Source organism: Phyllostomus hastatus, unplaced genomic scaffold (assembly GCF_019186645.2).
Source record: "Phyllostomus hastatus isolate PE091 unplaced genomic scaffold, TTU_PhHast_1.1 phas_contig_40, whole genome shotgun sequence".
In the NCBI taxonomy this organism is placed as follows: Eukaryota; Metazoa; Chordata; class Mammalia; order Chiroptera; family Phyllostomidae; genus Phyllostomus; species Phyllostomus hastatus.
In genome coordinates, this window is record NW_025333872.1 from 93,241,149 (window position 1) to 93,257,677 (window position 16,529).

At 47.0% G+C, this 16,529-nt stretch overlaps 1 protein-coding gene across 9 annotated transcripts in view; it reads left to right on the forward strand.

Moving 5' to 3' along the window:
- Window positions 1–244: 244 nt before the first annotated feature.
- Window positions 245–16,529, forward strand: part of ARID1B (AT-rich interaction domain 1B) — a 395,667-nt gene continuing 379,382 nt past the window's right edge. For 3 of the 9 annotated variants that reach the window (XM_045844119.1, XM_045844124.1, XM_045844125.1), the window contains exon 1: window positions 245–2,570. In XM_045844119.1, the coding sequence (XP_045700075.1) occupies window positions 807–2,570 (1,764 nt within the window). In that variant the 5' untranslated portion in view covers window positions 245–806. The remainder of the gene's footprint in view (window positions 2,571–16,529) is intronic. The other 6 variants (XM_045844118.1, XM_045844122.1, XM_045844120.1 and 3 more) reach the window with 2 other exon arrangements.

Genomic DNA, 16,529 nt, shown 5'->3' on the forward strand with positions numbered 1-16,529 from the left:
CGAGATCAAGGCAGAGAGGCTAACATTCTGAAAAATTACATAACTCCTGGGAGAGGCAGTGCTTTTGCACAGATGGCCCAATATTTTCTTTCTCTGTCGGCTCCTCGTCACCTTTGAAGCCAACAGACAACTTTGTTCCCTAGCCCTTCTCCCTCTTTTGTCTGCTCGTCAGACTCGTTTTCCACCTTTGTACCGTTCCTTTTAGACGTGAAAACAAACACGCGAACGCCCGGTTGGCAAGGAGACGGAGGCACGAGGGGAAAGTGCAGCCTAGAGCAGCCCCAGGCCGCCGCGCTCCCGGCGCCGGCCGAGCCCGGCCCCAGTCCCCGGCCGCGGCCGCTGGGTGTTGGTGAGGATGCGCCCCGGCGGGCGGCGGGCGCAGGACCGGGAGGGCGGCGGCAGCGGCGGCGGCGGCCCGCCGAGTCCAGTCCGCGTTTTGCGAGTGCACACGAGTAATCAGAGAGAAGTGGATAATAGTTGCTCGGGCTTGCTGGGCTCCCTCTCATGCCGTGCCGGGCCCGATCGGCTCAGCCAGTCGTGTATTTACCCATATCCGGGTTAGAGAGGAAAAAAGTTTTCATTTAAACCTGAACTCAAAACTTTCACCGTGAAATCACACAGCGGGAGCAGGCCCAGACCGTAAGGCGTGACTCCCGGTTCGGCTGCGGCGGGGCCTTCGGAGGGGGAGGGGGCTCGCTCGAACCCCATCGGGGCGTGTGGATGCGCACAGGAGGGGCCGCGGACTAAAAAGTGGGTTTTATTGTCTCCCCCCGCCCCCCGCCCGGCCTCGCCACGCCGCGGCGATCATGGCCGCGCGGGCAGCAGCGGCAGCGGCGTCGCGGGCGGGCAGCGGCGAGCGGCGGGCGCCCCCCGGGCCGCGGCCGGCGCCCGGGGCCCGGGACCTGGAGGCGGGGACGCGCGGCGCGGCGGCGGCGGCGGCCCCGGGACCCATGCTGGGGGGCAGCGGCGGCGACGGCCTGAACAGTGTGCACCACCACCCCCTGCACCCCCGTCACGAACTGAACATGGCCCATCACGCGAGCGCGGCCGCCGCCGCCAGCTCGAACAGCGCCAAGAGCGGCGGATCCGAGGCGGCTCTCAAGGAGGGTGGAAGCGCCGCCGCGCTGTCCTCCGCCTCCTCCGCGGCGTCCTCCTCTTCCTCCGCGTCGGGCCCGGGCTCGGCCATGGAGACGGGGCTGCTCCCCAACCACACACTGAAAACCGTTGGCGAGGCCCCCTCCGCGCCGCCCCACCAGCAGCACCACCACCACCATGCCCACCACCACCACCACCATGCCCACCACCTCCACCACCACCACCACCACGCACTACAGCAGCAGCTAAACCAGTTCCAGCAGCAGCAGCAGCAGCAGCAGCAGCAGCAGCAGCAGCAGCAGCAGCAGCAGCAGCAACATCCCATTTCCAACAACAACAGCCTCGGCGGCGCGGGCGGCGGCGCGGCTCAGCCCGGTCCCGACATGGAGCAGCCGCAACATGGAGGCGCCAAGGACAGTGCCGCGGGCAGCCAGGCCGACCCCCCAGGCCAGGCTCTGCTGAGCAAGCCGGGCGAGGAGGACGACGACGCGCCGCCCAAGATGGGGGAGCCGGCGGGCGGCCGGTACGAGCACCCGGGCCTGGGCGCCCTGGGCGCGCAGCAGCCGCCGCCGCCAGTCGCCGTGCCCGGGGGCGGCGGCGGCCCCGGCCCGGCGGCCGTCCCGGAGTTTAATCATTACTACGGCGGCGCTGCCCCTGCGAGCGGCGGCCCCGGCGGCCGCGCCGGGCCTTGCTTTGATCAACATGGCGGACAACAAAGCCCCGGGATGGGGATGATGCACTCCGCCTCCGCCGCCGCCGGGGCCCCCAGCAGCATGGACCCCCTGCAGAACTCCCACGAAGGGTACCCCAACAGCCAGTACAACCATTATCCGGGCTACAGCCGGCCCGGCGCGGGCGGCGGCGGCGGCGGAGGCGGAGGCGGAGGAGGAGGAGGCAGCGGAGGAGGAGGAGGAGGAGGAGGAGGAGGAGCAGCAGCAGGAGCGGGAGCTGTGGCGGCGGCGGCCGCGGCGGCGGCAGCAGCAGCAGGAGGCGGCGGCGGCGGCTATGGGGGCTCGTCCTCGGGGTACGGGGTGCTGAACTCCCCCCGGCAGCAGGGCGGCGGCATGATGATGGGCCCCGGGGGCGGCGGGGCCGCGAGCCTCAGCAAGGCGGCCGCCGGCGCGGCGGCGGGGGGCTTCCAGCGCTTCGCCGGACAGAACCAGCACCCGTCGGGGGCCACCCCGACCCTCAACCAGCTGCTCACCTCGCCCAGCCCCATGATGAGGAGCTACAGCGGCAGCTACCCCGACTACAGCAGCCCCAGCGCGCCGCCGCCGCCGCCGCCGTCGCAGCCACAGTCCCAGGCGGCGGCGGGGGCGGCGGCGGGCGGCCAGCAGGCGGCCGCGGGCATGGGCTTGGGCAAGGACATGGGCGCCCAGTACACCGCTGCCAGCCCGGCCTGGGCGGCCGCGCAACAAAGGAGCCACCCGGCGATGAGCCCCGGCACCCCGGGCCCCACCATGGGCAGATCCCAGGTAACCCCCGCGCCGGCCGGGCCTGCTTCCGCCGAGGCGGCCTCGGCGCGCGCCGCGAGCCCTAGTTTCTTTCTTTCCGCGTACTTTTCCGCGTCTCGTGCCGGGGGAGGCGGGGGCGCGGCGCCCAAAGCCATTTTGGAGTCGCGGCCGCCTCTCTCTCCGAGGCTGGGGCGCGCACCGAGTTCGAGCGCGCGGCCCGGGGGCCTGGCGAGGGGTCTGGCCGAGGGCCGGGCCGGGCCGGGCCGGGCGCGGGCACTGCCGGCGGCCGAGCACCCCGCCTCGCCACCCCACCCCAGGCCCGAGCCGCGCGCGCCGGAGCCGGGGACTGCGCCGCCTGGCAGCCGGGTGGGCGCCGGGGACGGGCGGGCGGCTTTTGTAGCGAGATCGGCGCTCTGGCCGCTACGGTCGGGACGGGAATCTTGACCCCGTCGTCTCAGCGCCAACAATGAGCTTTAACTGGGGAAAAGAATGAGGAACTTTGTCCTACCTCCAGCCACAGCACGTTCCCTCTTAGCTTCCAAGGTGAAGGAGGAAAAAAAATAGGTTAGCTTTGTGGCAGCCGAGTGTGCTTTTCGTAGTTTTATGCCCAGCCGTTCAGAGATACTCGATTTCAGTGGGAATGTTTGGTAGCAAAAATAATACCCCAACGTGCAACGATGAGGAGGTAGGGTATTCTAAAATATATCGATTCACTCCTGAGAATTGTTAGGAAATCCATTATTTGGCTCATGGGCTGCTTGAAAGGAGTCACCTTCAACAGATAGGCTGTTTTAAAGGAACACATTCCGGGCAAATTGAACTTATTTCGATCATGGATTAGGCATACATTTTATTCAGCAAGTCCAGGAACAGAGCAGACCAGTGAAAATTGATCTTTTTGGAACGGATTTATTTGGATTTTCTTTAATTCGCTGTCACCCGAGTCCTACAGCGTCATTAGAAGTGTCCTGCAATCTTGCCGTTCCTTGCTCATAGGCTGAGCCTAAAGACTGACTTGATCTCCTTCGCAAGGTTTGGAATTTGAATTGTGGAGGTAAACTGGCTGTAATAGTCTCCAGACAGCTGCCTCTGAGTTGACATCTAATCTGCCATCTGATTGGCTCCCCTCTCACCATTGGGCATTTAGCACTGCTGATGTAAATAGAAGTGCTGAGCAGTACAGTCACAAAAATTCTTGCCACAAATAATATCTGAGCTCTATTACAAGCAGATGTAAGGTTGCATATTATTTAAAGCTTGAATGATTATGAATCATATTATCAATAAGAGGATTAAATACATAAAAAACAATACGCTAGTGTCCAGTGTTGGGCATTTACAAAATTCAGATCTTTGAAAATGCTAACATGGACATTGCATGTTGTATCACATTCTTTAATTGTCGGGTGAGGATATGGCAGTTGAAAAATAATTAAGCCAATGATTTTTACCAATTTTCGGCTTTGTTAAGCTTTTATAAGTACCCTTTACAGATTAAACTATGAGAAAAATTGGAATTATATCATTATAATTTAATGTATAATGAAAAGTTATGCTATTAAAAATTTCAAGATTCTGATATACAGTGTCTTTTAGTGAAATTTAATTGGCTTTATAACAAGAGTGAGGCTACATTTATAGTAATTTGTGTTTTTAACAATTATGACCATCTTAAGATGTTTGTGGATGAGGTGTTTTAGTTAGAATTGACATTATAGTTGGAAAAAAAAAAACGAAGTGAGAAAACCATAGAATTTTTGCAGACAATTAGTTAAAAGGGAAAAATGGATAGTCTTGTGAAATACTAAGAATCATTTTATATTTTCTTCTGATTTGGAGACTGCAGAAACACACCAAGGACCTTTTTTCCCCCCCTAATTATTTTGTTAGATTTCTGGGGTTGTGGGTTCTGTGTGAACTGCTTGCCCAGTGAACTAGGGAAACTGTATTCCACACAAGTTGTGTTGGGTGTGTTTCTCCCAAATAATTTTTCTTTCATAGACTTCTTATTGCTATGAAAATTTAAAATATTTTAATCTGTTGGAAAGTAATGACAGTGATTGTAATACATATTTTCACTCAGCTCATTTATGTAGAAAGCTGTATCTTAATAATAACCATACCTTAGAGGAGAAACTTCTCTGAGTGATGGAAAGACAGGCTTTAACTGATAATCATGTGACTCTCAGGCTGAGGACAGTGATGTCCACGGCTTTCAAATCTTTACTTAGTGGAGTTTTACTTTTAATGATAATAGATTTTCCCATTCTTGATAGAAGATTTGTGATTCCTATTTTTATTTTTGATTTGCACAGGTAAAAAAGCATTGTAGAGAAACCTTGTGTAAATAAACCCACGTAATTAATTTTAAAAAGATTTGCTTTGTCAGCGTGCTTTTAAAGGGACAGTTTAAAATTCACATCTTTGTAAGCTAGAAACGAAAGGATGATAGAAGCAGATGTGGGTTCGTGTTACTTTAGAGTATTATTTCTTAATGGTACCAATCATTTCAAGTATTTTGTTTTCTTGGAATGAGAGTGAATCCATTAGGTCCTCAGTGTGACCCTTGGGAATAGCTTTTATATTTTTGAGGGGGAAGAAAAATGACAGGCATATGACCTAGATTCATAGATTTCTTTTTGGTGCCTTACCGTACAACATGGGATGTGTCTTTTTATTATTTTTTCTTTTGGAGCACTAGTATTACTTAGTATTTGTTATGGTAAATGACTAAGAAACAGTCATTTGTCCAAAATATTAAATTACTACATAACTATAGGTCATAAAACGCTATTAAATCACGTTGTTAAATGATGAAATTTTCTTGTGGCTTTTAACACATTTAGTTTCATTTTTGATTTTAGGAAACGGTTTATGTTGGGTGGCAAATGTTGCTTGTAATTAGGAACAAAACATGCATATATTGTAAGGGGAGGGTCTTCTTAAAAATGAAATAAGCCATTTTATGATACAATCTTGGGTTTTTGTGAGATGAAGTATTCAGATTGAGAGTCTCAGAAGGAATGTTGAGATTTACTCACATAACTAAGATTTTATAATGTCTCCATTTGTACTGAGTTCCATGAATGCTACTTTAACTTTAGTTTTACAGAATTTAATACAATGTAACCAAAAGAGCCATATTTACCATTAAAAGAAAAGTGATTAGCTGGCTGACAAAGCAGGAAGTTAAAAGCTGGTTCCCGATTTCTTAAAAATGTGTGTAGGATACATTATAGCTAACACAACAGCTCTCTGGGTTTCCTCTCCCGCCAATGAAATCTTACCCTACCTGATATTTTAAATCTTGTGAGGAAATTTTTGTGGCCTAAATTTGTGTATTTACTGAGGTATGGCTGGCTGGCTGCTCTCTCATGAGGAGATGGGGAGTTGGCAACTGGGATTCATAAAAAAAGGCCTACCATTTAAAAAACAAAAGAAAATATACAAATGCCGACAGTTTTCTGTTTTCCTCGGTTATGCAGGATGAAATTATGCATGGTTTAAAATTGTTTTCATTGAGATCCTGCTTTCTGTGTACTTACTTGGACAGTTTTTTTTTTTTTTTTAATGGCAACTACTCTTTAAAACAGCGATCACTTCAATTTATGTTTATATGAACACAGCGTCGATAGGTATATTACAGGAGGGATCAGCGTAGTCTCACCTTGGGTCTGTAATGAGGAACCTTATCCCCTCTTTTTTCTTTGGTTTCGTTCTCTTCTCTGTGTTTAGGAAGAATTTTCGGGAAGGCTTTTTGTGTTCCTTCTGTGTTCCCCACCGCTGCACACTGTCAGGGGTGTGCGCCTACCCCTAAACAGCGTGCTCCTTCGTTAGAATGAGAATAACCCCTTCACGTGGGTACAAAAATAGCATGAATTCTGGTTTGAGGACCTTTTTTTTTAAAAAAAGGGAAGACAGTGTAGAGGAAGACTTAATATAAACTCATTTGGTAATTTTATGAGACAGACATATTATTTTTAAAGAGATCGGTGTATGAGAATAGGGTTGAGGTTTCAGTTCTATTTCTTATTAATGGACTCTGTTACTGTGTAGTTTGGGGTGGGGTGTATCTAAACAAATGACTTCTGATGTGATGGGAACTTAACTTATTCCCGTAGGTTAAGGATTGGTATGACAGGCAACCCGAAAAGATGATCGTTTCATTTATTTAACCCTGTCCTCTCCTGGGAAGAAAGTGGTTTGATTTAACATTTGTTGAGGTCCATGACATTTTGCCATTTATTTTGAAGGCTGATTTGGAGATGTACATTTTGGATGCATTAGCGGAGGAAAACTGTATTAGCTTTTTGCCGGGTGTCTTAAATACAGAGAGAGGCTTTCTTTTCTCAGTACACACTAGCCAGGCACCGCTCGGTTAATGGAGCTGTGTGCTTTGATCCACATTTGTGGAAAAGGAACTAATATTTCACTTGTGTCACTTTCACTTTGGACTGTGTGTATATCTGTAAATTTGAGGCTTGTATTTAAGTTCGAAAGAACAGTCGTATGTTACTTAAGGCAACAGATTTATGGAGACTCAAAATGAATATTAATAAAACTCATTCCATTAATTTTTTTTTTTGCAATATTTACATTTTGAAAATGGGTGTTACAAAATTTTTATGGCATTTTACAGTGCTGTGTGTAATTGAAGGGGCCCCATCCGCGTCCTCGGCCCTTTGGGAATTGGGTGGTTTTGGGGGCAGGCGCCTTCGGGGGTCCTCTTCCTTCATCGGGAGATGCATGCAGCTTCTCTGAGGGCAGGGAGAGCAGGGCCACACACTTGCCGTGGGTGCTGATGGAGGCCGAGGAACCCCAGGTCCGCGGGTCCCCTGCGCTGTGGGGGAGGACCAGGCAAAGCTGCTCACCCCCCAAGGAGATAGAGAGGCGCACACGTGTGTTTATGTGACAGGCACGCAGCTCTCTCCTGCAGTGTTGCTTTTTCCAGTTCGGAGGCTATTTATACAAGACTAAGAGGCCCTCTTGGCCTTAATAGGGTGACTGAATGAATTAATTTTAATCTAAAAACTTGGAATATTTCAGTGACTTTTCCCTCTTAGAAATTCGATGAGAATGATTTGGGTATTGGTGCCCAGGTATCATTAAATATCCACTTATTCCGCCTTATGCTAACATCAGAATGAATGGAATTGTTAATATACATGTACATATTAAGTAGTTGTAACTTAACAATTCACATTGATCGAGGGACTGAGTGAATTTATTTATCAAAGGAAAGTACGTGTTTCCACAGTACATTTTCAGCAAATGTGCTGTTGTCAAAATTCAGCTTGGAGTAATTCTAAGAAAACTATTTCCTTAGATGTACTTCTTTGAATAGGCTCCAACAGGCAGTTTTCAAACCCACCTCTGAGTGGACCAGTGCCACAGGCATGAGAAGGCTGCTGAGTTTGGCAGATGAACTAATGAGGAAATGAATTTGTTTCTTGAATGATAGTTATTGCTAGGGGGAGAGACTGACACCCTAAAATCTCAGGCATGCCTGGTCTCCCGGGAGGCATTCTTAGGTAGATGGCAGCAGAATCTGGAATAGATCTGTCGCAGCCAGACAGCCCGTGGGAACTGGAGTAGGTTTGGCCTCTGCTAACCAGCTTCTGCAGGAGGCCCTTCTTATCATCTCCTGTGGGCCCCAGTGAAAGGTGGACCTTGAGAAGCACACGAGAAGCCATTCCTCATTAGGGGACTCTGGAAGGAAGCCATGTTTGGTGAAATCCAGGAGAAAATCCTAGATCACATTTAAACAAAATGGGATGCTAAAAGACTATATATATATGTATTTTTCTTATTGTGGTAAAATACGCATAATGTAAAATTTACTGTTTTAACTACGTTTAGGTGTACAGTTCGGTGGCATTAAGTACATTTACATGGTTGTGCAGCCATCACCCCATCTATTTCCAGAACTTCTTCATCTTCCTAACTTGAAATAAGGTATATTTTTTCATCATGTCAAACTTCAAAACTGTTATCAAAGAGCACTGTAAGCAAAATGATCTTATTTTTATAGCCATTAATCTTGCCCTTTCATAGTTTATTAGTAAATTCTTCCTCAAATGTTCCATTGGAACGCTAATCGTGGGCTTTGTCTGTTTTTAGTGTATTATTCCCTCCTAATTCTAACATTGGGGTAATTGACTTAGGTTTTGTCTTTTTTGAAATCTGTGTTGTGCAGGTTAGGTGTGTTTCCTTGTCAGTTATGTCATTAAAAGTTTAAAAAGAGCTTTTTGAAGCCTTTTTGCCTAAAGCCTTGGGGTACTGTGTTGAGGGAAACCCAGAACTTTGTTAGATAATAGGAAATGGAAATAAACTGTTACCATGATCATTTTTCCTTTATTTATTTCTCTCATCTTTTGCGTTTTTAGCCTCTTTTTAAAATTATTGGTTTTATCTTTCTACTATTACTGAAAACCAATTACAGCGATAATTTTTTCTATTTGTGTTTTAAGTGCTGGGGCATAACACCACCCCTAACCCAGAGCAGACAACCAGTTCACCTGAGGCCGTGTCCATTTTCTTACTGTTCTGAGCCCCAAATTTGTCTTTCCCCCCTTGAGTTTTTAATTTGTAGTCCTCTGCAAAACTGCATAAATTCTTGGTACGTGAACAATTCCCAAATTCATATGATTGGCCTTTTAGTTATATTTTAGAGGCAGCTGCAAAGGGATACTTCTTAGATTTTGAATAGTCTTTCTTGTGAAAGACTCTCTGTGTGTGAAATATTGGAATTGCTTTTGAGCTGCTGTTGATGCTGATACAGAGTCGCACCTTTATGTGATCAGTCGTATACTGTAACACCGGCTTACACCGAGGGCATAGAGAAGACCAACTGTGATTTAGAGACCTTATACTGGGCAGCAACAATTGTTTCCTAAGGTGTAAACATTTAGCATCTGTGTATGCAGTGAGGTGTATGTTAGATAAATATCTACTCCAGACGATCCACTGGCAAACATTTATTGGACACCCATTCCCTTAGTCAGCCTTGGGCCGGACACAGCCAGTGGCCAGGGTGCAGGGATGGCTACCGCTCTGGTGAGCAGTCCAGGCAGTCAGCCGCTGCCCACGCCCGCCCCCCCCCCCCACCCCCCGTGCCGCCCCCGCGGTACCTGGGCATGGGGTTGTGGCATCATTGACTTAGAACTGGCTCATTGAAACAAAGTGCAAATAACAACCAGGTGGGTCAGCAGTCTGCTGGCCTGCTTTTTTGGGGGGCGGGGGAGTGGATTTTGGCAAAACAAATAATTGTAGATTATTGTGATGTAGCTGATGGGAGCTGGTGGCTCTTTTTACATTTCTCCCAGTCAGTGCCTGGCCTTGTGCCAGGGCAGAACATAGAACCACTACAGAGAATAATAAGTAAAATAAGGAAAATAGAATCAGTTTGACATTTATATAGAATGGTCCTTTTTCTTTATCTCAGTTTTCTACATTACTTGGGCTGTTGGGGGAAAAAAGTTAAAACAGTCTGCTCAGATTTAGGAAGATACTTAGATTGCTGGAGTATTTTTGGTAACTGTTTAGATAATGTATGCTGGCTGAGGAGTAAATTCAGCTACTGCTTCTGGGTCCTGAAATAAACCTTTCAGAAAGCAAGGCATTGATGATTAGTGGAGGCTGTTGCGGAATCCTTAGCATCTCCTGTTTCTTTTTTGGATGAGGATCTTATCCGAACGCTCAGGTAAAGCACTCAGCGTACTTTGTAGCCTGATTTTGAAATGATTGTTAATTATAAAATTTGTCCAGAGTTTGGCACCTAGTTTCTGAAATTTATGAAGCAAATTTTAAACATCCAGTGACCCTATATTTATGCGGGATGGGGCAAAAGTAGGTTTACAGTTGTGAGTATGCAAGACACAGAGTTTATTCTTATGCTGTTATTTATCAAGAATTGTATTTTTTTCATATGAAAGACTGTAAACCCCCGTTCGCCCCACCTGTGGATGTCAAACTATAAACCCTTTTTAATACCGTTTAAGTTCTCTGCTTCCAGTTTGTATTTCTTATAATAAAGTCACTTTACCCAATGAATTATAAATGACCTTGGAAATGGAAATGTAAAACATTGTTACCGTACTGCTGAGCAAGTATCTTTCTGCAGGAGCAGACGTATTTCTAAGGGAAGAGGCATGTTTGTTGTCTAGTCGTCTATTCTGTGATTAGGAGGAGTTGTGAGAGAATGTGAGTCTACGGCATGTGAATCTGACACAGTGGACGACCGTGACTTGGAGTAGGTCAGACCTTGATTCGTTTGTCCGTTTCAGTGCTCGGTTTCCTCATCCGCCGTGTTGCCTGCTGGCCGGGGTTATCACTGCGGTCCTTGCTGTGAATCCTTTGGCAGCTGTGCCGGCACCTCTTCTTTGCCCACCTTCCTTCCTTCCCACTGGCGGGGTGAGGGGTCCCGGGTTCTGTTCTCTGCCCGGCGCTGCCCCACGTCAGGGTGTGGTCAAGGACGAGTCCCCGCCTCCCTCAACCAGGTGACCCCTCGTTGCTCCCAGCTGCACAATTCTCGGTGGCTCTGCATTTTCACAAACAGTGCCTCATCAGCTATGCACCACCGAACAGCTTATTAAACTACACAGTAGCTCCCAGACATGTTCAGTGAATATAAACTGAGACCTGTGCAAATACACAGACTTCGTGAATTCCACTGTAATTTCCCTCACAAGATGCAGTTTTCCGCTGACCGGGGCTCTGGGACACAGTTCCATCAACTGGTTTTGGTTTACCAACAGAGCCCGTGGTGCACGGTCATCGGAACAGGCTGCCGCCCCATTTAATGTGCCGTCCTTAACATTAATTCGTTCTGTTCTCTGGCCAAGAATCATTTCTTTCTTACGCTTGTTAGACCTTCCCATTTTCATGATCTGCAAAAATGACTGGCTTTTTAGGGGAAGTACTTTCGCAAAGGAACCAAGTTTCAAAAAATTAAAACTAGGCTTTTTTGACTCTGGGTGGGGGACTTGCGGTCTCTCACTAGTTGCTTCTGGGTCTGATTCAGATTTGGTCCTTAGCAAGATTACGGTTTACTAGGCTGCTCTCAAATAGTCGAACAGAGAATGCCAGGTCTTTGAATGCCCGAGTTCTGCCTCGAATATGTAGAGAATAGTTTTTATAATTTTTTTTTAATACTGAGATTTATAAAAGTATCAGGAGCAAAATTCAGTTGTATTATGAACAAATCTGAGAACCACCTGGTGCTTCAGATACAAAGAGTAAATATAATATGATCCGTAATTTTCCCTGGTGAATTATCACATGGTCCTTGTGTTTAACTAAGTGGAAATTAAAATGAATGGCTACGTTATTCTTCTGCAGTTCTGCGCAGAAAAACTGTATCCCTCAAAGTATATCATTGAAGAACTCTTTGAAGACTAGTTAATAATGCATCCCAACTGAAAATTTCTTGGTGGTGTGTATCCATTTGCCCCATCAGTTTCAAGGAAATCTGTTCTGTCAGTGTTTCACTATGTCATGTGGAAGGTCAGTGCATTTGGAGATTGTTCCTAGGTGCTCTGCCATTGATGAGAAAGTGATCTGAATTTGGATTTTGTTTTGGGTGTCATATAGTGATTTTTCTGCTAAAAATGACTTTATAATATCATTAGCACGAAGGAATTAAAATTCGTCTCACTCACTCCGCCATATTGAACAGTCTTCTCTGTGTGGGCACTTTGGGACTACAAGTTTGTGTCGTCATAGGGAGAGCTGGGGCATCGGCATAGGGCCTGCTGTGCGCTTGACCCTGGGTTGGATGATGGATCCCTCGGTGACAGGGTCCTGGGTGGACCGTGATGAATGGATGAGGCCGTGAGTGAGGACAAGAGAACACGCTACCACAATACAGTGCAAGTGGTTCAGGCGGGAGTTTGGATTTTAAAGGGACACCTCTCCCAGAGACTAGATTGGGGCCGGGTAGGAGTAGGGAAGCTCGGTGCAAATCAGCTGTCCAGGGCTTCAGCCTGGAGCTGGTTGAGGGGCGGTTCCCCAGGTGAAGGGGGGTGGGGTCAGCAGCTGGGGCCGAGGGAGGAGCCCGGAGCGGAGGCCAGCAGATTAGCGGACCTGGAAGGTGGGGTGTTTACCACCTGTGCGGCCTCAGGGCAAGTTACTTCGCTCCCTGAGGTTAAATGATCTACAACAGGGCTGTCAAGCTCACTTTCACCGGGGACCACGTCAGCCGCACGGTTGCCTCCAAAGGGCCGGATGTAACTTTAGGACGGTGCACACGTAACTACTCCTCAGCCGTTATCAGCGAGAGCTGGGCCCTGCCGCTGCCGGGTAGAAACGAGGAGTGGGAGGATAAGACGAGGTGGAGGGAGGGCTGGACTGGGCCCCGGGGCCTTGGGTTTGCCACCTGTGTTCCGCAAGTATTTAGTGAAGATGGGATCCAAACCTCTCTCAGGTGTGTCGTTCCCTGATTTTGGAAGGCACGGGAAGGAGTACTCACACGGTGGTTGTGAGGAGTACACTATAAGGACCATCCAGCAAGGAAAGGCACATTTCCCCTGGTGACAAAGTTCTGTATGTTCTCACGGATCAGGAGTGAGCTGCTTTAACAGTCTCTTGGTCTTCTCAGAACAAATAAGTTAACACTTAAAACTTATTTCTGGTCTATGTAGTTCAGTTTTTTTTTTTTTATTGCCTGATAATCTTTACCTTGCTGAGTATTTAGGAAAGGTAAATTAGGGCACAACTGATCACATCTCTAAAATGTTTTCTATCATTTTCTAGTTTTTTAGTGTTTTTTTTTAACTGATAAGGCGGAATTCAGATCGATCATTGGAACATGGAATTTCACCACCATCAACAAACAGTAGGTGCCCTTGGGTGCCCTTGGTGTAGGGGCGCAGCACCAGATAAACAGTGTCCAGAGAGTGTTCATAAAGGGTTGAACTTTGTGTTGTTCATTGTTCACCACGGAGGAATGTCCTCAGACTGCTGGGTGAATGTTGGTGATTCAAATCAGTAAGATAGTTTGTGGGATCTTTTTGTTTTACTTACTATTGCATTTAATTAGAAATGTGGGTTGAGTAACTCTGGCCTCATCAGCAATCTAGATTTTGAGCTGAAGGAGATTCGTGGAAGGCAGACAACTTGTCCAATTTTGAAGTGGGTCTTTTGCTTCGAATTTTTTTTTCTTCATGTATTAAACAAGTAGTTGATTATTGTTCGTTGCTGGAAGCTGCAACTGTTAAGTTACAGTCCAATTTGTCAGGATTTTGCTGTATTTAAAACCTTCCCTTTCCCCTCTGTTAGTGCCGACTCCCTTGCATTTCCTTTGGCCCAGTGGGGAAAGCATTCAGGTCGTGCCCCGCTGACAGCAGGCCGGGCTGCGCTGTGTCCAGGAGTGGCCTCTCACCTGGTGTCCAGTGTGGCAAGACTGTGTCACTTTCTCCGTTGGGGCATTTGTCAGAAGCATTCGTGCCTTGCAGCAGCCTTACTTTAATCTGCAGTTACTTAGCGAAGATAGGACCTGAAAAGCAATTTTGTTTTTTATTGTGCATTAAGTTCCTATAATTTTCTGCATTGCCATATTATTAATAAGGGAGGAGAGAAAAGCATGGAGAAGGTGAGTTTTGTTTGTTACGTGTATTCAGACACCTTTAAAAAGAGTGTTGCTCTTTCAGCACCCTTTCCTGGTCTGAGTAGTTTCATGGTTTGTCCAAAAACTGATGCAAAGAAGTTGCCATCAGCCCTTAAGAATCTAAATAGTCACATCACGGACGGGTGAACATATTTACAACATGTATATTTTACAAAGAACTTGTTAGTAGAATATGTAAAGAAAAACAAATAATAAGAACCATCCAGTTTTTTTTAAACGTGCAAAGGGCTTGAACAGATACTTCACAGAAGGAAGAGGGACATCAGAGTGGGGTCATAGAGGCCACGGTGGGATGCCACCCCACACCCGGTGGTAGGGCTGTACCAGAAAGGACCGACAGCACCCAGTACAGACAAGTGTGTGGGAAGCTGGTGAGCCGATTTGGAGAACGGTTTGATAGTTTCTCTGAAGTTAAATGTATATCTATTCATTGATCCTGACAAATCCATTCATAGGAATTTGCCTAAGAGAAATAAGACCATTCACAAAAGACTAAAGTGTATTTTCTCAGCAGTTGTATTTATGATAGTTCGAGTGTGGCAGTAACCCTAATGACCATCAATAAAAAACGTGGACAAACAAAACAAAACAAAAAAAAGGAGTTGTAATCAGCTGTCAAGGTATCTGAGCCAGCTGGTTGTCAATATGTTGAAGTTGCACCCTCAGTGCATCTACACACTTCAAATAAATGCATTTTACGAAGAGGGAGGTACACCAGCGTGGCCAGACTGGTAACGCTGAAGTCTGGGTTTGATTTGCACGTGGGGTGGTTTTTAGGGACTCTCAAAGGTTTCACACACGAAATAAACTAGGTAGTGTGTGCGGCATCACATGATCAAAATATTTTTCCCCTGCTGCTGCCAGAAGCTATCTATGGCTTTGCAACAATCTTACTTGTTGGGCATCATGCCAAGATGTTTAAGACAACCCCTTACGTGAGCTGTTCCATTCTTAACCTCTTTGACTGAAGTGCCGTGACCTTCACATATGTAGATTAGCCATGTGCTCTGTGAATTGAAACTTGCTGCCTCAGGAAGAAAGGGTCTTTCTTTTGATTCCACTGGGAATTTGACAGCCATTCATCCCTGACCTGGGCAGAGGTAATGCAAGGAAATTGGATTCACATGGAACACGGACAGATAACACCGGGAGGCAGGCGAGCTTTCTGCCTTGTCGGGGATGGGTATCCCACAGTGTGGATCTGTGCCGATGGGAAGAATCTCAAAAAAAAAAAAAAAAAAAAAGCCACGAGAGGCTTTTGGAAGAATGCCTTTAAAAAAAAGAAATTGTTGTCGTGGGCATTTCTAATTAGTTTTGACTCTATTCTTTTCTAACCTAGGTTTTTGAAATCGTTTCTGAATTTTGTGTTTCTTAATACTTCTTGATAATTAAATAATTTTAATATCGTGGACAAGCATAGGTTACAAGTACATTTAATTTAGGCGAGCCTTTTCAAAAGTAGAAAGTCATGCCTTTCTGGCTGGTGTGGCGGCTCAGTTGCTTGGGTGTTGTTCTGCAGACCAGAGTGTTGCTGGTTTGATTCCCGGTCACGGCACATGCCTGGGTTGCGGGTTCAGTCCCAGGTCAGGGTGCATGGCCACCAGTCGATGTTTCTCTCGTAGATATTTCTCTCCCAGATATTTCTCTCCCTTTCTTTCTCCCTCCCTTTTTCTCTCTGGAATAAAAAAATTGAAAATAATTTTTCTTTAAAGTAGAAGCCATTAGAATGTTGGAGAGATGAATGTTACCATCTGTATATGGAGGAATCAGCATGTTTCTGGTCCTTACCCTGTGCAGTTTTCAAATGAACTGATTCTTTCAGAGATAGCTTTACTCATGGGTGCGTTCCTCCTTAGTTTTCTAGTGATTAACAAAAGTAATTAATGAATAGTGGAATTTCGGATTTTTATTAGGCAAAACCAGTTTTAAAGAATGTCTATCTTTGTTAGTAAACATACTTGAAATTCATAATATTCAGTATAATCAGTCACGACACTTGACTAAGTCTGTATGATAGGATTCAGAAGGTAAGTTCTCATAAAGAATAACGGGTTTGAAGCAGTTCTTCAACGTGTTTCTCAGCACAAGGGGGGATGGTTAGGGCCGTCGGAAATTTGCAGGTGCTTTTGCATGCGTCCCAGAGCCCAGCCTTTCCTGTGCACCTTGGAGCTGGTGAAGTGTTATGGGTCAGAGCCTCCGCAGTGGGCTCTGCGGGAGGGGGTGGTGTGGATGCCCAGGTCTCTCTACAGGGCGCAAAAGTGGACGTCCGTGTGGGAATGCGTGCCGTGGCTACAGGAAGCAGAATTGTCCCTTGATTCGACTTGTTTCTTTTCCATACGGGACTAGCGAGCATT